Source organism: Salmo salar, chromosome ssa04, assembly GCF_905237065.1.
Source record: "Salmo salar chromosome ssa04, Ssal_v3.1, whole genome shotgun sequence".
Classification (NCBI taxonomy): domain Eukaryota; kingdom Metazoa; phylum Chordata; class Actinopteri; order Salmoniformes; family Salmonidae; genus Salmo; species Salmo salar.
Genome location: NC_059445.1, coordinates 1,982,080 through 2,005,215, shown reverse-complemented (window position 1 = coordinate 2,005,215; position 23,136 = coordinate 1,982,080). Strand labels below are relative to the sequence as shown.

Genomic DNA, 23,136 nt, shown 5'->3' with positions numbered 1-23,136 from the left:
GTGTACCAAAATGCATAACACTGTCGGTGTGATCGAGGAAGCAAATTAAACTAAGACCCATGCAGTATTTATTTTTAGGGATTTAAAATGTAATTGTATGCCTTGAATTTGCCCAAGTACCACGATATGCGTTTTATATGGTTGCTTTCAGAATAGTTTTTCTTTCAGAATCAGAAGTGGTTCCAAAACCTCTGTACTAAGTGACACGCTGCCAAACCCGCTTGGCAGGCCTTGCTGTTATTACGAAAGGAGAAGCAGAGTCCCCAGTTACGAAAGAGTGACGGGAAGTGTCATTTTTCTGAAGCTGGAGAATTTAGGTTTCGCTTTTTGCCCAATCTCACAAGGCTCAAAACGACTAAAGAGACGTTAACATCGTTTTTGAATACCTTTTAACCGGTAATCCGATCCGCGACATGCACGCACACAGGGAGATGAACGGTAATTACCCCACAGGTGGGCAGAGCCCCGGTGAAAAAGAGATGGAACCACCACCGGCAAACGCAGCAATCGCCATGTATCGTCAAAGTCCTGCGGCGTCACCGTTGTCAAGTAGTCAACTGACACTGCCTAAAGAGTTACCGGCTTTCTGTGCGCCCACCCACCGCATGCTGGTGATGAACCCGGGGTTGCTGAATTCACGGGCCGGTTCTCCTTATTATTCGGTGACACACATCGGCAATCTTAACAATAAACGGAAGAAACATGCGATCCAAACATGGCAGAAATGCTCCGCAGGTTCCATAACCGGTGAGTTGGTTTTGTAACAATTTTACAGTACAATCACTCAACGAGTCATAAAATGTGTATCTACTCTTAACTATCCAAGACTAATGCTAAAGTTTGAAATGTTCTCTTACTGATTTCAAGATGGGCATCATGTAAAGGTATAACTTAGATATTGTAGCAAATTCGGGGGGTGGCCCCGACTGGGACTCGAAACCAGGTCAAATCAAAACCGTTACGCAAACAGGTCCAACCTTTTGACGAGGTCGCTAAGTGTTGGGTTCAAGTCACTACAATATAGTTAACTGCGCTGTTGTTGAGATAAGCCAAACTGGTAACATTTCTTTGGGCTGACATTAGACATTAGAAAATGCAACAATGTTATGATTCATGTCAGGGGTAATCTCGCTTAAACTATAAGAATATATATATATATATATATATATATATATATATATAAAATGCCTCCATTTATGCAAGTTGGGAATGTGCATGTTTGTTCCACAAACTCCAAAAGTCATTCCAATTATTTAACCACCAAAGCGCTGGCATTACTTCAAAGGCTCTCCTCCTCCTTTCAGACAGCAACTGCAGGCTTTTGCTCCAGCCCTACTCTAACACCAGGAGCTTGATTCATAGATTTGAGTCAGGTATGTTCGAGAAGGGCTGGAGAAAAAGCAGACATCCATCCAGCACAGCCTCCGATTAGAAAAGGCTACCCCTGGTTCTCTACCTCACCTTTGCGTGTGGAGGCTTTTGCTCTGGCCCTGCGCCAACATGCCTAAACGTCATTTACATAGCTGCTGTTTCTCCAGTTCACCAGTAGGTGGCAGTAGAACCCATGTTTTCACACTGACTCATTCCAATGACCTTGTAGTGCAGCTGTTGAAAAGCACAGCGCTACCACGCTTCTCCACACACACACACAGCTACACACACATACATACTGGACACACACAGCACGGCAGGAGTAAGAAACGCACACACAGTGAATCTGCTGAGGATACAGCTGCAACGATAGCTCCAGTCTGGTAAGATAACGTTTCAACAGTAGCCTGTCTACCAGGTTTCTAACCATGTTTTTAAAGAACGTTTCCACAGTAGCCTGGCTACCAGGATTCTAACCATGTTTTTAAAGAACGTTTCAACAGTAGCCTGGCTACCAGGTTTCTAACCATGTTTTTAAAGAACGTTTCAACAGTAGCCTGGCTACCAGGTTTCTAACCATGTTTTTAAAGAACGTTTCAACAGTAGCCTGGCTACCAGGTTTCTAACCATGTTTTTAAAGAACGTTTCAACAGTAGCCTGGCTACCAGGATTCTAACCATGTTTTTAAAGAACGTTTCAACAGTAGCCTGGCTACCAGGATTCTAACCATGTTTTTGAAGTTTAACCTCTTCTACTGTTGGTCCGTTGCTCAACTCTTTCATTTTCTCTATCTTTTTTTCATGCGCTCTGGAATAGTTATGTAATAATACCCTACTCTCAAGCAAGCTGTTTTATTCTCGCTCTCTCTCTCTCTCTGGGGATTGTGGGTAAGATTATGTTGTATGTAATGTTTGATGTACAGTGGCTTGTCAAAGTATTTACCCCCTTGGAATTTTTCCTATTTTGTTGCCTTATAACCTGGAATTAAAATAGATTTGTTTGGGGGGGTTTATCATTTTGATAAACACAACATGCCTACCACTTTGAAGATGCACAATATTTTTTGTGAAACAAACGAGACAAAACTGAACTTGAGCGACTGATTAATCGGAATGGCCGACTAATTCGGGCCGATTTCAAGTTTTCATAACAATCGTCATTTTTGGACACCGATTATGACCGATTACATTGCACTCCACGAGGAGACTGCGTGGCAGGCTGACTACCTGTTACGCGAGTGCAGCAAGGAGCCAAGGTAAGCTGCTAGCTAGCATTAAACTTATCTTATAAAAAAACGATCAATCTTAACATAATCACTAGTTAACTACACATGGTTGATGATATTACTAGTTTATCTAGCGTGTCCTGCGTTGCATATAATCGATGCGGTGCCTGTTAATTTATCATCGAATCACAGCCTACTTCGCCAAACGGGTGATGATTTAACAAGCGCATTCGCGAAAAAGCACTGTCGTTGTACCAATGTGTACCTAACCATAAACATTAATGCCTTTCTTAAAATCAATACACAAATATATATTTTTAAACCTGCATATTTAGTTAATATTGCCTGCTAACATGAATTTCTTTTAACTAGGGAAATTGTGTCACTTCTCTTGCGTTCTGTGCAAGCAGAGTCAGGGTATATGCAGCAGTTTGGGCCGCCTGGCTCGTTGCGAACTGTGTGAAGACCATTTCTTCCTAACCAAGACCAAAATTAATTTGCAAGAATTTTACATAATTATGACATAACATTGAAGGTTGTGCAATGCAACAGCAATATTTAGACTTAGGGAAGCCACCCGTTAGAAAAAATACGGAACGTTTCGGAACGTATTTCACTGAAAAAAGAAACGTTTTGTTTTCGAAATGATAGTTTCCGGATTTGACCATATTAATGACCTAAGGCTTGTATTTTTGTGTGATATTATAATTAAGTCTATGATTTGATAGAGCAGTCTGACTGAGTGGTGGTAGGCAGCAGCAGGCTTGTAAGCATTCATTCAAACAGAACTTTCCTGCATTTGCCAGCAGCTCTTTGCTGTGCTTCAAGCATTGTGCTGTTTATGACTTAAAGCCTATCAACTGCCGAGATTAGGGTGGCAATACTATAGTGCCTATAAGAACATCCAATAGTCAAAGGTATATGAAATACAAATGGTATAGAGAGAAATAGTCCTATAATAACTACAACCTAAAACTTCTTACCTGGGAATATTGAAAGGAACCACCAGCTTTCATATGTTCTCCTGTTCTGAGCAAGGAACTTAAACGTTAGCTTTTTTACATGGCAAATATTGCACTTTTACTTTCTTCTCCAACACTTTTGTTTTTGCATTATTTAAACCAAATTGAACATGTTTCATTATTTGAGACTAAATTGATTTTATTGATGTATTAAGTTAAAATAAGTGTTCATTCAGTATTATTGTAATTGTCATAATAAATATCAGCCGATCAATTGGTATTGGCTTTTTTTGGTCCTCCAATAATCGGTATCAGCGTTGAAAAATCATAATCGGTCGACCTCTACTTTGTAGAGCCACCTTCTGCAGCAATTACAGCTGCAAGTCTCTTGGGGTATGTCTCAATCTTGGCACACTGGGATTTCTGCACATTCTTCAAGGCAAAACTGCTCGAGCTCCTTCAAGTTGGATGGATTCCGCTGGTGTACAGCAATCTTTGTCATACCACAGATTCTCAATTGGATTGAGGTCTGGGCTTTGACTAGGCCATTCCAAGACATTTAAATGTTTCCCCCTTAAACCACTCGTGTTGCTTTAGCAGTATGCTTAGGGTCATTGTCCTGCTGGACAACTCAATCCCACCTAAACAGGCTGAAATGTCACCAGTCTTTTCAAACAGCTCTATCACTAAAAGGGCATTATCATCATATTCACAGTATTATTCCAACCTCATATTGTGGAAATGTATATAAAACCCAGGAAAATCAGGTTTTTGACTGCACTGGGCCTTCAACAAACCTGTTGCCCTACACTTTCCTAAGAAGTGTAGGCCTGCATGTTGGTGCCAGACTCTTTCAGACCTGTGTTGTTCATGGCAGAACTCTGACAACAGTCTTGGGAGTGGTTTCCTGGATAGTGTTTAGGCCTTGGATTAAAAAGCAAGCTCATTAGAGAATCTCAATTGAAAGTGTTTTTTAGTCCAGGACTAGGCTTTATTAGTGTCCGGGAACCGGCCCATTTTTAATTTAGTTTTCTAGAGACAGATAGAACCTATTAGTGGCAACACTGTTGTAGGCTCTGCCCTTTATAGTGTGGCCGACCTAACTAACTTACTTAATCATTTTAGCCACGAGCAAATCCCTTCCATGATCTAGTAGATATCTAGATCACCCAGTGGAAACGCTGTAGGATGCTGATCTGGCAGATGTCTAGATCACCCAGTGGAAACGCTGTAGGATGCTGATCTGGCAGATGTCTAGATCACCCAGTGGAAACGCTGTAGGAGGCTGATCTGGCAGATGTCTAGATCACCCAGTGGAAACGCTGTAGGAGGCTGATCTGGCAGATGTCTAGATCACCCAGTGGAAACGCTGTAGGAGGCCGATCTGGCAGATGTCTAGATCACCCAGTGGAAACGCTGTAGGAGGCCGATCTGGCAGATGTCTAGATCACCCAGTGGAAACGCTGTAGGAGGCCGATCTGGCAGATGTCTAGATCACCCAGTGGAAACGCTGTAGGAGGCCGATCTGGCAGATGTCTAGATCACCCAGTGGAAACGCTGTAGGAGGCCGATCTGGCAGATGTCTAGATCACCCAGTGGAAACGCTGTAGGAGGCCGATCTGGCAGATGTCTAGATCACCCAGTGGAAACGCTGTAGGAGGCCGATCTGGCAGATGTCTAGATCACCCAGTGGAAACGCTGTAGGAGGCTGATCTGGCAGATGTCTAGATCACCCAGTGGATACGCTGTAGGAGGCTGATCTGGCAGATGTCTAGATCACCCAGTGGAAACGCTGTAGGAGGCTGATCTGGCAGATGTCTAGATCACCCAGTGGAAACGCTGTAGGAGGCTGATCTGGCAGATGTCTAGATCACCCAGTGGAAACGCTGTAGGAGGCTGATCTGGCAGATGTCTAGATCACCCAGTGGAAACGCTGTAGGAGGCTGATCTGGCCCTTTTGTAGAACTAGACCAGCGGTTACAATAAAAGGTTTTGGAGACCTGCTAGCTGCGTTACTGGGCCCGTCCCTCACCGTGCTCCAGTAGAGACCTGCTAGCTGCGTTACTGGGCCCGTCCCTCACCGTGCTCCAGTAGAGACCTGCCAGCTGTGTTACTGGGCCCGTCCCTCACCGTGCTCCAGTAGAGACCTGCTAGCTGTGTTACTGGGCCCATCCCTCACCTTGCTCCAGTAGAGACCTGCTAGCTGCGTTACTGGGCCCGTCCCTCACCGTGCTCCAGTAGAGACCTGCTAGCTGCGTTAGTGGGCCCGTCCCTCACCGTGCTCCAGTAGAGACCTGCTAGCTGCGTTACTGGGCCCGTCCCTCGCCGTGCTCCAGTAGAGACCTGCTAGCTGCGTTACTGGGCCCGTCCCTCGCCGTGCTCCAGTAGAGACCTGCTAGCTGCGTTACTGGGCCCGTCCCTCGCCGTGCTCCAGTAGAGACCTGCTAGCTGCGTTACTGGGCCCGTCCCTCGCCGTGCTCCAGTAGTGACCTGCTAGCTGCGTTACTGGGCCCGTCCCTCGCCGTGCTCCAGTAGAGACCTGCTAGCTGTGTTACTGGGCCCGTCCCTCACCGTGCTCCAGTAGTGACCTGCTAGCTGTGTTACTGGGCCCGTCCCTCACCGTGCTCCAGTAGAGACCTGCTAGCTGTGTTACTGGGCCCGTCCCTCACCGTGCTCCAGTAGAGACCTGCTAGCTGTGTTACTGGGCCCCGTCCCTCACCGTGCTCCAGTAGTGACCTGCTAGCTGCGTTACTGGGCCCGTCCCTCACCGTGCTCCAGTAGAGACCTGCTAGCTGCGTTACTGGGCCCGTCCCTCACCGTGCTCCAGTAGAGACCTGCTAGCTGTGTTACTGGGCCCGTCCCTCACCGTGCTCCAGTAGAGACCTGCTAGCTGTGTTACTGGGTTGATACCCAGCCTCCTGTTGGCTCTGGTCCTTTTTATAGAGGGCTATGTAACAGTTGAGTAATCAGAACATATTTTGGTTCCCTCCCAGTTAGCACCAGGCCTGTTCAAGCCTGCCTGTTAGCCAGAGCTAGGCGATGGCACACCATGTCTGTGTATCTGAGGCAGCTGTTGTGTAATCTAGCAGAGGATTAGTTATGTTTTAATGTATTGTAGAATGGAGTGCAGTGTATTTGATTTCAGAAGACATTCCCAGCAGTGCTCTATTCTGGAATTCTACAACATAGCCGGAATGTTTGTTTTGTAGACAATGGATGGAACAGCTAAGACATCCTTCTTAGACTGACATCCTGATCTCTGTAGGTATGAGACCTGGTGTGAGATGGACGGAACTAGTATTACCTCTAGGTTGCCGGGCCGACTGGTTGTCATGATTGTAGAGTGGCTTTGGGAACTGTTGAGTATCTCTCACGTCATGTGTCACTACAAGAAACATTGAGTTCTGTGTGGGCAGTCAAGCAGTATCAGTGTTAACCATAATTTATATGGCCAGCCAACGTTTGGTCCTAAGGGTGTAGTCTAGCTATATCTAGGGCCTAGTGGTATAGATGGGTGTAGACTAGCTATATCTAGGGCCTAGTGGTATAGATGGGTCTAGTCTAGCTATATCTAGGGCCTAGTGGTATAGATGGGTGTAGTCTAGCTATATCTAGGGCCTAGTGGTATAGATGGGTGTAGTCTAGCTATATCTAGGGCCTAGTGATATAGATGGGTGTAGTCTAGCCATATCTAGGGCCTAGCGGTATAAATGGGTGTAGTCTAGCCATATCTAGGGCCTAGTGGTATATATGGGTGTAGTCTAGCTATATCTAGGGCCTAGTGGTATAGATGGGTGTAGTCTAGTTATATCTAGGGCCTAGGGTATAGATGGGTGTAGACTAGCTATATCTAGGGCCTAGTGGTATAGATGGGTGTAGACTAGCTATATCTAGGGCCTAGCGGTATAAATGGGTGTAGTCTAGCCATATCTAGGGCCTAGTGGTATATATGGGTGTAGTCTAGCCATATCTAGGGCCTAGTGGTATAGATGGGTGTAGTCTAGCTATATCTAGGGCCTAGTGGAATAGATGGGTGTAGTCTAGTTATAACTAGGGCCTAGTGGTATAGATGGGTGTAGTCTAGTTATATCTAGGCCTAGTGGTATAGATGGGTGTAGTTATATCTAGGGCCTAGTTATAACTAGACTACACCCATTTATACCACTAGGCCCTAGATATGGCTAGACTACACCCATTTATACCGCTAGGCCCTAGATATAGCTAGACTACACCTATCTATACCACTAGGCCCTAGATATAACTAGACTACACCCATCTATAACTAGGCCCTTGATATAAGACTACACCCATCTATACCACTAGGCCCTAGATATAGCTAGACTACACCTATCTATACCACTAGGCCCTAGATATAACTAGACTACACCCATCTATAACTAGGCCCTTGATATAAGACTACACCCATCTATACCACTAGGCCCTAGATATAGCTAGACTACACCCATATATACCACTAGGCCCTAGATATAGCTAGTCTACACCCATATATACCACTAGGCCCTAGATATAGCTAGACTAGACCCATCTATTCCACTAGGACATCAAAGTCAAGGTATTGGAGTGGCTATCACAAAGCCCTGACCTCAATCCTATTGAAAATATGTGGGCAGAACTGAAAAAGTGTGTGCGAGCAAGGAGGCCTACAAACCTGACTCAGTTACACCAGCTCGGTCAGGAGGAATGGGCCAAAATTCACCCAACTTATTGTGGGAAGCTTGGTGAAGGCTACCTGAAACGTTTGACCCAAGTTAAACAATTTAAAGGCAATGCTACCAAATACTAATTGAGTGTATGTAAACTTCTGACCCACTGGGAATGTGATGAAATAAATAAAAGCAGAAATAAATCATTCTCTCTACTATTATTCTGACATTTCACATTCTTAAAATAAAGTGGTGATCCTAACTGACCTAAGACAGGGAATTCTTACTAGGATTAAATGTTAGGAATTGTGAAAACCAAATACATTTAAACTCAGTTTAACTTCCGACTTCAAGTATGTATGTATGTATGTTATATATGAGTTAATTGGTCTATTAACTTCTATATTAGGGCCAAGTGGTATAGATATGACATGAGCAGGTAAGCCAGTGGAAAATTGTCTGGCATTTGAGTGAAGGACACAGGTATGTACTCTCTCTCACAGGCACACACAGTACACATACACCGTCTCAGAGAGATGTTCACTCAGACAGTGTCACTTTATCCGTGTGTGACACATTGACATTTCCACCCTGGCAGTGTACTGTGTGTTCCATCCCCTCTGCTTCTCTGATGTAACCTTCTCACACTGTCTTCTCTGATATGCCCTTCTCTCTATGTCTGGCTTCTGCTCTGATATGCCCGTCTGTCTGTCTGTCTGTCTGCTCTGATATGCCCGTCTGTCTGTCTACTGCTCTGAAATGCCCTTGTCTCCGTTAACACAACATGACATCTGAAAAACTACATCACGTAAACAAATGAAAAATCCAGACAGTCATTGAAGTAGGGCAATGTGGTTGTTGGTCATATCCTGAACACAGCTGCCCAGTCCCAAACCAATCCCTAGCCCTATACACTCTGGGCTGGTTTCCCAGACACATATTAAGCCTAGTCCTGGACTTAAAGGCCCAATGATGCCGTTATTATCCTAATATCAAATCCTTTCTGGGTAACAATTAAGTTCCTTACTGTAATAGTTTTCCATTAAAAAGGTAAAAAAACAAACAGTTTTTTCCTAAAAGAAATGTCTCAAGCAGGAGTATTGCTAAGACTGCCTGAGAGCGTTCTGAGTGAGTGACCTAATGGGAGGGATATTTAACTTCAATACGACCTTTTTATTGGCAGAGAGGTATGGAACTCTTTGTTATTGGTCTTTTAACTTATACTGCCTGGTGATGTCACCAGACAAGCCGAAACCTGCTGTTTAGAAGGTCCTGTGTTGTATTTTCAACCAGCAACGATTTGTATTATTATTTAACCAGGTAGGCCAGTTGAGAACAAGTTCTCATTTACAACTGAGACCTGGCCAAGATAAAGCAAAGCAGCGCGACATAAACAACAGAGTTACACATGGAATAAACAAGCATACAGTCAATAACACAATAGAGAAAAATAAAATCTATATACAGTGTGTGCAAATGGCGTGAGGAGGTAAGGCAATAAATAGGCCATAGTAGAAAAGTAATTACAATTTAGCAAATTAACACTGGAGTGATAGATGAGCAGATGATGATGAGCAAGTAGAAATACTGGTGTGCAGAAAAGTAAATAAAAACAATATGGGGATGAGGTAGGTAGATTGGGTGGGCTGTTTACAGATGGGCTATGTACAGCTGCAGTGATCGGTAAGCTGCTCAGATAGCTGATGTTTAAAGTTAGTGAGGGAAATATAAGTCTCCACATTCAGCTATTTTTGCAGTTCGTTCCAGTCATTGGCAGCAGAGAACTGCGGCCAAAGGAGCTGTTGGCTTTGGGGATGACCAGTGAGATATACCTGCTGGAGCGCGTGCTACGGATGGGTGGTGTTATGGTGACCAGTGAGATATACCTGCTGGAGTGTGTGCTACGGGTGGGTGTTGTTATGATGACCAGTGAGATATACCTGCTGGAGCGCGTGCTACAGGTGGGTGTTGTTATGGTGACCAGTGAGATATACCTGCTGGAGCGCGTGCTGCGGGTGGGTGGTGTTATGGTGACCAGTGAGATATACCTGCTGGAGCGCGTGCTACGGGTGGGTGTTATGGTGACCAGTGAGATATACCTGCTGGAGCGCGTGCTACTGGTGGGTGTTGTTATGATGACCAGTGAGATATACCTGCTGGAGCGCGTGCTACGGGTGGGTGTTGTTATGGTGACCAGTGAGATATACCTGCTGGAGCGCGTGCTACGGGTGGGTGGTGTTATGGTGACCAGTGAGAGATACCTGCTGGAGCGCGTGCTACGGATGGGTGGTGTTATGGTGACCAGTGAGATATACCTGCTGGAGCGCGTGCTACGGGTGGGTGTTATGGTGACCAGTGAGATATACCTGCTGGAGCGCGTGCTACTGGTGGGTGTTGTTATGGTGACCAGTGAGATATACCTGCTGGAGCGCGTGCTGCGGGTGGGTGTTGTTATGGTGACCAGTGAGATATACCTGCTGGAGCGCGTGCTGCGGGTGGGTGTTGTTATGGTGACCAGTGAGATATACCTGCTGGAGCGCGTGCTACTGGTGGGTGTTGTTATGATGACCAGTGAGATATACCTGCTGGAGCGCGTGCTGCGGGTGGGTGTTGTTATGGTGACCAGTGAGATATACCTGCTGGAGCGCGTGCTACTGGTGGCTGTTGTTATCGTGGAAATAACACTGATCACATTCTTTCAGAATTTTACAATGTTAGTTTCATCAGCTGTTGTACAATATGATACAAAACAGAATTTTGACTGCACTGGGCCTTTTTAAAAGCACTTTGGATGGAGATTCTCCATTAAGCTTTTTAGTCTTCAAGGCCCAATGATATGGGCTTAATACGTGTCTGGGAAACCAGCCCTCTGCATTTGTGCAGACCTGTCTGTATATATTTAATGCTTCTTCCTCAATTCCTAGGAAATATTACGAGTCAGTGGAGAGCAGATCAAAACATGACTTGTTTTTAGTAACATTGATTCATTGTCACATGTAGGCATCCATATCAGAATCTCCTTGATACCATCTGGCTTGGTGAAATGGTGCTGCCGGCAATAGACAAGATAGACAGTAGAATTTACGGATACAGTAAACACAGAGGATAGGACAGGACAGTTACACACGATAAGCGAGATTAGGACAGTTACACATAATAGGATGGGACATGGGGCCTCTGATTGCCAACAAGGGTTTTGCCACCAAGTACTAAGTCAGGTTTTGCAGAGGGGTCAAATACTTATTTCCCTCATTAAAATGCAAATCATTTTATAACATTTTTGACATGCGTTTTTCTGGATATTTTTGTTGTTATTCTGTCTCTCACTGTTCAAATAAACCTACCATTAAAATGATAGACTGATCATTTCTTTGTCAGTGGGCAAATGTACAAAATCAGCAGGGGATCAAATACTTTTTTCCCTCACTGTACACATGATAGGAGAGGAAAGGACAGTTACACACGATAGGACAGTTACACAGGATGGGAGAGGATAGGACAGTTACACAGGATAGGAGAGGATAGGACAGTTACACAGGATAGGAGAGGATAGGACAGTTACACAGGATAGGAGAGGATAGGACAGTTACACAGGATAGGAGACGATAGGACAATTACACACGATAGGACAGTTACACAAGATAGGAGAGGATAGGACAATTACACAGGATAGGACAGTTACACATGATAGGAGAGGATAGGACAGTTACACATGATAGGAGAGGATAGGACAATTACACAGGATAGGAGACGATAGGACAATTACACAGGATAGGAGACGATAGGACAATTACACACGATAGGACAGTTACACAGGATAGGACAATTACACAGGATAGGACAGTTACACATGATAGGAGAGGATAGGACAATTACACAGGATAGGACAGTTACACATGATAGGAGAGGATAGGACAATTACACATGATAGGACAGTTACACACGATAGGAGAGGATAGGACAATTACACAGGATAGGACCGTTACACACGATAGGACAGTTACACATGATAGGATAGGACAATTACACAGGATAGGAGAGGATAGGACAATTACACAGGATAGGACAGTTACACATGATAGGAGAGGATAGGACAATTACACAGGATAGGACAGTTACACACGATAGGAGAGGATAGGACGATTACACAGGATAGGAGAGGATAGGACAATTACACAGGATAGGACCGTTACACACGATAGGACAGTTACACATGATAGGATAGGACAATTACACAGGATAGGAGAGGATAGGACAATTACACAGGATAGGACAGTTACACATGATAGGAGAGGATAGGACAGTTACACATGATAGGACAGTTACACACGATAGCAGAGGATAGGACAATTACACAGGATAGGACAGTTACACACGATAGCAGAGGATAGGACAATTACACAGGATAGGACAGTTACACACGATAGGACAGTTACACATGATAGAGGATAGGACAGTTACACAGGATAGGAGAGGATAGGACAATTACACAGGATAGGTGAGGATAGGACAGTTACACATGATAGGAGAGGATAGGACAGTTACACAGGATAGGACAGTTACACATGATAGGACAATTACACAGGATAGGACAGTTACACATGATAGGAGAGGATAGGACAGTTACACATGATAGGAGAGGATAGGACAATTACACAGGATAGGACAGTTACACATGATAAGAGAGGATAGGACAGTTACACAGGATAGGACAGTTACACATGATAGGAGAGGATAGGACAATTACACAGGATAGGAGAGGATAGGACAATTACACAGGATAGGAGAGGATAGGACAATTACACACGATAGGACAGTTACACACGATAGGACAGTTACACATGATAGGAGAGGATAGGACAATTACGCAGGATAGGAGAGGATAGGACAGTTACACACGATAGGACAGTTACACAGGATAGGAGACGATAGGACAATTACACACGATAGGACAGTTACACAAGATAGGAGAGGATAGGACAATTACACAGGATAGGACAGTTACACATGATAGGAGAGGATAGGACAGTTACACATGATAGGAGAGGATAGGACAATTACACAGGATAGGAGACGATAGGACAATTACACAGGATAGGAGACGATAGGACAATTACACACGATAGGACAGTTACACAGGATAGGACAATTACACAGGATAGGACAGTTACACATGATAGGAGAGGATAGGACAATTACACAGGATAGGACAGTTACACATGATAGGAGAGGATAGGACAATTACACATGATAGGACAGTTACACACGATAGGAGAGGATAGGACGATTACACAGGATAGGAGAGGATAGGACAATTACACAGGATAGGACCGTTACACACGATAGGACAGTTACACATGATAGGATAGGACAATTACACAGGATAGGAGAGGATAGGACAATTACACAGGATAGGACAGTTACACATGATAGGAGAGGATAGGACAGTTACACATGATAGGACAGTTACACACGATAGCAGAGGATAGGACAATTACACAGGATAGGACAGTTACACACGATAGGACAGTTACACATGATAGAGGATAGGACAGTTACACAGGATAGGACAGTTACACAGGATAGGAGAGGATAGGACAATTACACAGGATAGGTGAGGATAGGACAGTTACACATGATAGGAGAGGATAGGACAGTTACACAGGATAGGACAGTTACACAGGATAGGACAGTTACACATGATAGGAGAGGATAGGACAGTTACAGGATAGGACAGTTACACATGATAGGAGAGGATAGGACAGTTACACATGATAGGAGAGGATAGGACAATTACACAGGATAGGACAGTTACATGATAAGAGAGGATAGGACAGTTACACAGGATAGGACAGTTACACATGATAGGAGAGGATAGGACAATTACACAGGATAGGAGAGGATAGGACAGTTACACAGGATAGGAGAGGATAGGACAATTACACACGATAGGACAGTTACACACGATAGGACAGTTACACATGATAGGAGAGGATAGGACAATTACGCAGGATAGGAGAGGATAGGACAGTTACACACGATAGGACAGTTACACATGATAGGAGAGGATAGGACAATTACACACGATAGGACAGTTACACATGATAGGAGAGGATAGGACAATTACACAGGATAGGACAGTTACACATGATAGGAGAGGATAAGACAGTTACCCAATATGAAGTGGAAAAACAGGATAGGATAGGACAATTACACATGATAGGAGAGGATAGGACAGTTACACAGGATAGGACAATTACACAATATGAAGTGGAAAAACAGGATAGGATAGGATAGGACAGTTACACATGATAGGAGAGGATAGGACAGCTACACATGATAGGAAAGGATAGGACAATTACACATGATAGGAGAGGATAGGACAATTACCCAATATGAAGTGGAAAAATTTAAATGAGGAAATGCATGAATGTGTTTTTCCTACATCATCTGTGGTCAGGAGCAGATACAACAGGTCTGTGGGCATCTGGGGACACCGTTCTATCTATGGACATATTGAGGAACTGTGTGTGACACTGAAGTGGCTGTTTGCTAATGACTGCCATTGATTCCGTTAACTCTATAGTCATGAACCAAACCACAACCCTTGCGTGTGTGAGTGTGGTGAAATAACCCTCCCTATGTGTACGTCTGTTTATACAAGAACGCACCCTGTGTGTGAATCAGCGGTGGAGATTGTGCAGCATTATATCCTGTCCCCAAGCACATGATCTGTAGTGACGCCTCATACGGACTGCTGTCGTCACTCCCTCCTCATCTCTCTCTCCCTCCCTCCCTATGGGTTATAAGGTGTAGTGAACATTGAGCTCACTCAGAAACACAGCGAGTACGTCTCTCACACACTTGACGAGAGACAACACATCAAGTGTTTATCAGAAGTTCTGCAACATTTACTGACCGTTCTTTCTCAAGACTGTCAGTCAGACATACAAGGAAGCAAGAGACTATAATGATGGAAACTATGGGTGAGCATGACTGTGGTATCTTTATTAAACTCTTACGTTAGCGGGTTTATATTGGTCGTTGTAATGGGAAAGGCTCTCGCCCGTCTGAGGGGACTTGTTGCAGATGCCTGGGAATGATCTGGCAGTAAATTGAAAGGAAAAACCAGTACACTGCGCTTGCAAGTATCACTGGTGTTTATTGAACTTATGGAGCTACTGGTTGTTGTAAGGTAATGGATGAATTCTCCTTCATATTGTTGTGTGTATCCTAGTGTTTGGGTAGAATGGGTAGTGTGATGTTTGTTTTCTCAAGTTGTAGTCTCATCCTTGTTTGGTTGAGGGGGGAGACGTTGGGGGAGGGGTGCCGGTGTTCTGTTTCACCCAATAAGGTCAGACTTTGCTAGGGCCCCTAGTGGGACAACACAACGTCCTTTATGTTGGTTAGGAAGCACACAGTTGTCTGTCTTGGTCACTGTTAAGGTGAAACGAGGGACTAGTATCCTAGTGACATCTCTCTGTATGTAAGCTCTGTTGTCTTTCTGTAATGAGTCTTCAGAGCTGCAACTCATTCATTGTTAGATGGAAGGAATTCTTTCAGAACGAGGTGCAGTAGTGATTCAGATGTGTTTAGATAAGGAGTCAGAGATAAGGGATCCTGTTGGAAAATATCCATATGATGCATGTGGTTCATTTGTCAGCGACCGACACACACACACACACACTGAAAATGTAGACCGACATGTAGTATTTGTTTAAGAGCTAAACCCTACCTTTATCCCATCACTGTGTCTGACCTGGTTACCATAGCTCTGGTTTAGACCATGCACCTGGTCATCACACCCTGGTAAACAGCCATGTCCTGGTCTCAGAGCAACAGATAGGGACATGTGGTGGGTCCTCTGGACATATGGGCCAGTATGAGATCGTCTGGGCATATGGGCCAGTATGAGATCGTCTGGGCATATGGGCCAGTATGAGATCGTCTGGGCATATGGGCCAGTATGAGATCGTCTGGGCATATGGGCCAGTATGAGATCGTCTGGGCATATGGGCCAGTATGAGATCGTCTGGGCATATGGGCCAGTATGAGATCGTCTGGGCATATGGGCCAGTATGAGATCGTCTGGGCATATGGGCCAGTATGAGATCGTCTGGGCATATGGGCCAGTATGAGATCGTCGCAGGGCCAGTATGAGATCGTCGGCTATGGGCCAGCATGAGATCGTCTGTATGGGCCAGTATGAGATCGTCTGGGCATATGGGCCAGTATGAGATCGTCAGGGCCAGCATGAGATCGTCAGGGCCAGCATGAGATCGTCAGGGCCAGTATGAGATCGTCTGGGCATATGGGCCAGTATGAGATCGTCAGGGCCAGCATGAGATCGTCAGGGCCAGTATGAGATCGTCAGGGCCAGTATGAGATCGTCTGGGCCAGCATGAGATCGTCAGGGCCAGCATGAGATCGTCTGGGCCAGTATGAGATCGTCTGGGCATATGGGCCAGTATGAGATCGTCAGAAATCAGGAGTTTGCAATAGAACAAACAGCAGGTAATAAAACTGCTGGCCACTGACTGTTTCTGGATGGCCATTGGTCTTGTCACAGAGATGGCGTTTTAGTGGTAATGTCAACAAAAGGTCTTCTTGTTTGTTGCTTAGTAACCTACCTAATAGTTTGATGTTTTGATTTACTCATACATTATTCTTTTTTATTTAACTTTATTTAACTAGGCAAGTCAGTTAAGAACAAACTCTTATTTTACAATGACAGCCTACCCCGGCCAAACCCTCCCCTAAGCCGGACAACGCTGGGCCAATTGTGCGCCGCCCTATGGGACTCCCGAACACGAGCGGTTGTGATACAGCCTGGGATCAAACCAGGGTCTGTAGTGATGCCTCTAGCACTGAGATGCGGAGCCTAAACACCGGTTAGGATCAGCTAACCCTTCCCCTTTTATATGGGTTGATTCACCATTCATAGATACTCAGGAGTTTCCATTAACCACAGATCTAGGATCAGATCACCCTTCCCCTGACATAACCCTTTACCTTCATGAGGTTAATAACCATACTGACCCTAGATCAGTATTGAGGTAGAGAGATACTGTCAGGGGACTAGATGAGGCTAATCCAGTTCAACTGAAGGCCATCAGAGGTTAAACTAGAATTTAGAAACAATGAAGACTAGACAGAGATGACAGCTGGGAGAGGTAGTCCAACTACACGCTGCCATTAGACCGAGAGCTGCGAGATGTAGTCCTACTAGAAACTGAGCCTGACTGCTTCATGTGAGAGCTGGGAGATGTAGTCCTACTATAAACTGAGCCTTACTGGTTCATGTGAGAGCTGGGAGATGTAGTCCTACTATAAACTGAGCCTGACTGGTTCATGTGAGAGCTGGGAGATGTAGTCCTACTATAAACTGAGCCTGACTGGTTCATGTGAGAGCTGGGAGATGTAGTCCTACTAGAAACTGAGCCTTACTGGTTCATGTGTCCAGAGAGGGCAAAGAGAGGAACACAGTCAGCTGACACTGACATGTTTATCTCCCAGCACACAGCATACTGCTGTCCAGGCGCTCACACACACACAGTCACTTCAAACTGGGCTGTAGGGTCACTGGTGCATGTGACTAGTTGAGAGAGAAGAACTGACAAACTGAAAGCAGAGAAATAAATACTACACACACACACACACACACACACACATATATATATATTGACCGACAAAGTGGAGAGAGAGCGAGACGGAGCCAAAAGAACACACACTTTGGAGGAATGAAACACACACATACACTGACTGGATGAAACCAGAGATGACACACACACTCCCTCAAAGCACACAGAGCTACTGTTGTTGTCCAAGGACAAGGTAAGGCTCATCAGCCAGCTAACAAGCAGTCTTTCTGTATCCGCACATGAACTGAACCACACACACACACAATTGCCTTGCAAAAACACACACCGTCCGATAGTCCACCCATAGATGTCCTATTCAGATAATTTTCTAGGGCAAAAAAAAAAAACACATTTGAGGTAGAAAACAAAAAGGCCTAGGTTGTCAATATGTTGTTCCAAGTCAAGTGACTAGTCAATAGGTGACCTTTACCCCTTCACCTGGCAACAACCCCAATCTCACCTTTGAACTTACTCCTGATTGACCAAAGGGATTAGGTTAGTGTGTTTTGGTTGGTCGGATCCTCCCTGAATTGAGAGAGAAGATAAATGTCACCCTTAAGCACAGATCTAGGATCAGCTTCCCCAAATCCTTAACCATAAAGGGCTGGAGGTAAAACTGACCTAAGATCAGTGTGTAGGGAAAAGTGTCAGCTGGTGTTGCTACAGCAGTAGACATGGAACAGTACAACACTAGGCCCTGTTACAGTGTGAGGAACCAGGCACGTGGGGAGTGAGGCCCAGGGTTAGCAGGACTTCTCCCTAGAGACTGACACCTATTTCTGGGATGGAATCAACCTCGGGGTACCCTTGTTGGCCCTTTGTGTGGTTCTATGTTGTGGTTAAAATAGTTTGGAACTTGGTATTGGACTAAAGTGTCCTGTAAAATATCATATGATCATGTTTTCTATCTCCCTACACCCTCTCTCTCCAGTCTGTCCAATGGGCAGTGGTGCCAGTAGACTCTACAGCTCCCTGGCCCAGACCCTAGTCAACAACAGCACCACTACCACCCCGCTGGCCCATCACCAGGACCCCCAGCACCCCTCCCAGGGGTGTCACTCTCCCCCGGAGCACCCCACGGACCCCCTGGAGCTGCTGAGGGAGTGTGAGGAGGCTCTACGGGACAGGCCTCCTCGCCTCCTCAGAGCCTTCATCTGCCCCGGGGAGGGAGAGGTGGACAGGGAGGAAGTGGACAACAGTGCCACTCAGAGGACCATCAGGGTTATGCAGTGGAACATACTGGCTCAAGGTAAATGTTTTTTTATTGAAGCCTTTCTTTAGCAAAAATAATCATGAACGTTTCATCTAATTCAGGGTTATTAAATGGTATATTATGGCTCATTTTAATTGGCATCAAGGACAGTGAGATGGATGAATAGACTGACAGATGAATTCTCTCTCTCCCTCCAGCTCTAGGTGAAGGGATGGACAGTTTCGTCAACTGTCCCCTGGAAGCACTGAACTGGGCGGAGCGTAAATACCTCATCCTCGAAGAGATCCTCACCTACCGACCTCACATCCTGTGTCTACAGGAAGTCGACCACTACTACGACACCTTCCAGCCAATCCTGGCCAGCCTGGGTTACCGCAGCAACTTCTGCCCCAAGCCCTGGTCTCCGTGTTTGGATGTGGAGGGCAACAACGGTCCGGATGGGTGTGCTCTGTTCTATGATGAAGCCCGGTTTGACTTGGTGGATAGTGTGAATGTCCGGCTGTGTGCCGTTTTAATACCCACCAACCAGGTTTGTAAAGCTATGCTAGTTTAACTGTCCTTTCTTCTTTGAAGTAATCACTGGTCTGACCGTAATATGATTACCTCAAGGAATGAAGGATTCCAACAGGATCCTATTTCATAACAGGCAAGAGAGGTCAACCCTCCTCCTGGACAGCTACTTTTTGTGTAGATTGTTAGAAATACTGACTAGACCGTAACCCTTAACTGTTTTATGCCATCGTCTTCCCTACAGGTGGCGGTCGTCACGACGCTGCGTTGCAGGGTGACAGGCCGGCGGCTGTGTGTTGCCGTGACGCACCTCAAAGCCCGGAGCGGCTGGGAACGTCTCCGTAGCGCCCAGGGTTCCGACCTTCTCCGGAACCTCACCACCCTCACCCAATCACCAGGGGGTCCTTCGGGTCCCATAGGCATCGCCCCAGACACCCCTCTCCTTGTCTGCGGGGACTTCAACGCTGTGCCTTCCGAGGACGTCTACCAACGTTTCGCCTCGTCGCCGTTGATCCTTGACTCGGCCTATAAACGGTTAAGCCGGGACGGGCTTTCGGAACCGGCCTATACCACGTGGAAGATCCGACCGACGGGAGAATGTTGTACCACATTGGATTATATCTGGTACTCTAGAGAAGCTTTCCGTGTGGACGCCGTGTTGGATATGCCTACAGAGGAACAGATTGGCCCTAACAGGCTTCCGTCGTACAACTACCCCTCCGATCACCTCTCGCTGGTGTGTGACTTCAGCTTTAAAAAGGAGGAGGAGTGAAGAGGATCATATGGACACTTGATTGACAATTCAAAGGATGGAGTGGCAGAACGAGGGATGGAAGGATGGAGTGGCAGAACGAGGGATGGAAGGATGGAGTGGCAGAACGAGGGATGGAAGGATGGAGTGGCAGAACGAGGGATGGAGGGAACAGAACGAGGGTTGGAAGGATGGAGGGAACAGAACGAGGGATGGAAGGATGGAGTGGCAGAACGAGGGATGGAGGGAACAGAACGAGGGATGGAAGGATGGAGGGAACAGAAGCGCCACTATCCCTCTGAGTCCGAACCCATCTCTGGGGTATGATGACTGGAGAACAGGAGGGAAAGAGGGAGGAGACTACCCTCTGGTGTGAGCTTACTTTTCAGAAGTCATGTTTTCATTGACTAAAACACTCTGAATGAAGGAGAGACCAAGAGGAATGGACTGGACAGACTGCTGAAACTAGGCTCTATGGTGCCTGTCTACAGTATAGGTGCTGTTGTTGTACCTCTTGACACTGATGATTGCACCCTACCTGCTGTTTGTACTATCCAACTCAATGGTTCTACTTGTCCTGGGCTGCTTCAATTCAGCAGGGTAATAGTACAGAGCAGGATCAAGGAGTTAGCCGGCTAACTAGCCTAAATATTCTGAAGTATACAGTGCATTCGGGAAGTATTCAGACACCTTTACTTTTTTCAACATTTTGTTACATTACAGCCTTATTCTAAAATTGATTAAATTAATGTTTTAACCCCAATCTTCACACAATACCCCACAAGACAAAGCAAAAACAGGTTTTTAGAAATACCTTATTTATAGCAATACTTTGCTATGGGCCTTGAAATTGAGCTCAGGTGCATCTGGTTTCCATTGAGATGTTTCTACAACTTGTTTGGAGTCCACCTGTGGTAAATTACATTGATTGTACATGATTTGGAAAGGCACACCTGTCTATATAAAGTCCTGCAGTTGACAACAATGGAATTGTCCATAGAGCTCCGAGACAGGATTGTGTCGTGGTTCAGATCTGGGGAAGGGTACCAAAACATTTCTGCAGCATTGAAGGTCCCCAAGAACACAGTGGCCTCCATCATTCTTAAATGGAAGAAGTTTGGAACCACCAAGACTCTTCCTAGAGCTGGCCGCACAGCCAAACTGAGCAATTGGTTGAGAAGTGGCTTGGTCGGGGAGGTGACCAAGAACCCGATGGTCACTCTGACAGAGCTCCAGAGTTCCTCTGTGGCGATTGGAGAACCTTCCAGAAGGACAATCATCTCTGCAGCACTCCACCAATCAGGCGTTTATGGTAGTGACCAGACGGAAGCCACTCCTCAGTAAAAGGCACATGACAGCCCGCTTGGAGTTTGCCTAAAGGACTCTGACCATGATAACCAAGATTGAACTCATTGGCATGAATGACACCATCCCTATGGTAAAGCATGGTGGTGGCAGCATCATGCTGTGGGGATGTTTTTCAGTGGCAGGGACTGGGAGAATAGTCAAAGATTAACAGAACAAAGTACAGACTGATCCTTGATGAACCTGCTCCAGAGCACTCAGGACCTCGGACTGGGGCGAAGGTTCACCTTCCAACAGGACAACGACCCTAAGCACACAGCCAAGACAACGCAGGAGTTGCCCAGCCAGAGCCCGGACTTGAACCTGATCGGACATCTCTGGAGAGACCTGAAATATCTGTGCAGCGACGCTCCCCATCCAACCTGACCGAGCTTGAGAGGATCTGCACCCCTCATAGCCTGTTTCTTCCTAGGTTCTGGCCTTTCTAGGGAGTTTTTCCTGGCCACTGTGCTTCTACACCTGCATTGCTTGCTGTTTGGGGTTTTAGGCTGGGTTTCTGTACAGCACTTTGAGATATCAGCTGATGTAAGAAGGGCTATATAAATACATTTGACCTGCAGAGAAGAATGGGAGAAACTCCCAAATACAGGTGTGTCAAGCTTGTAGCGTCATACTCAAGAAGACTTGAGGCTGTAATCGCTGCCAAAGGTGCTTCAACAAAGTACTGAGTAAAGAGTTTGAATACTTATGAATTATTTGTAATAAATTTGCAAAAATGTCTTAAAGCAAAAACAGGTTGTCATTACAGGGTATTGTGTGTAGATTGATGAAAAGTAATACAGTTTAGAATCAAAATGTGGAAAAAAGTAAACGTGTCTGAATACTTCCAAATGCACTGTGTGGGTATCTGTCCTTTTCTGGTCTAATACTGGTCAGGTGTGTCATTAATACCTACTTGTACCAGGGCCATGTTCAGTACAAACACGTTATTGAACGTTGCAGATAGAAATACCACTAAATAGAGCCAATGTGATTCCTTATTGTATATGTCAGAGATGCATGTTTGTTCTACATAGCATATTTCTATCTGAACGTTCAGCTGGGGGTGAGCGTACCACCACGGTACATTTAATTTGTAATAAAAAGTATCTAGATGTATTTTATCCAAAGCAAACTTACAGTAGTGTGTCTATACATTGTATGGGTGGCCCCTGTGGGAAACCATGGTGCCACGTACCAACTGACCCACACAAGACTACATGCATACTGTTATTTCCAGTCCATGAGCATCAGTCCCAGGATAACATGCAGGACAGTAGTTTTATATTCAAGCTGTCAGACTATGTGCAATAAAATAATCTGCCATTTTCTTCTGTCTCTGTGTGGTGTTCTAGGCATTATAAATCACTTTCTACCTCACCAGTTTAACTGCCATCCAATGCCCCCTGGTGGTAAGTTGTGGAACAATCCATTTAGAACTAGTTAACCATCATC

At 45.4% G+C, this 23,136-nt stretch overlaps 1 protein-coding gene across 2 annotated transcripts; it reads left to right on the top strand.

The window, feature by feature from the left end:
• Window positions 1–273: 273 nt before the first annotated feature.
• Window positions 274–21,262, top strand: LOC106596388 (nocturnin). 2 transcript variants are annotated; one of them, XM_045716295.1, is made up of 4 exons: window positions 274–747; window positions 18,795–19,112; window positions 19,274–19,605; window positions 19,831–21,262. In XM_045716295.1, the coding sequence occupies exons 1-4, from the start codon at window positions 414–416 to the stop codon at window positions 20,356–20,358; spliced, it is 1,512 nt and encodes a 503-aa protein (XP_045572251.1). In that variant the 5' UTR covers window positions 274–413; the 3' UTR covers window positions 20,359–21,262. The 2 variants fall into 2 exon arrangements, with proteins under 2 accessions (XP_045572251.1, XP_045572252.1); XM_045716296.1 differs by lacking the exon at window positions 274–747 and adding an exon at window positions 14,146–15,208.
• The last annotated feature ends 1,874 nt before the right edge of the window (window positions 21,263–23,136 follow it).

Excerpts from the sequence above, each read along its gene's own strand:
- LOC106596388 (XM_045716295.1), top strand. The coding sequence starts at position 414 with ATGCACGCACACAGGGAGATGAACGGTAATTACCCCACAGGTGGGCAG. Across the intron at positions 19,113-19,273 it reads GTGGAACATACTGGCTCAAG|CTCTAGGTGAAGGGATGGAC; the intron begins GTAAATGTTTTT and ends CTCTCCCTCCAG. Across the intron at positions 19,606-19,830 it reads TTTTAATACCCACCAACCAG|GTGGCGGTCGTCACGACGCT; the intron begins GTTTGTAAAGCT and ends TCTTCCCTACAG.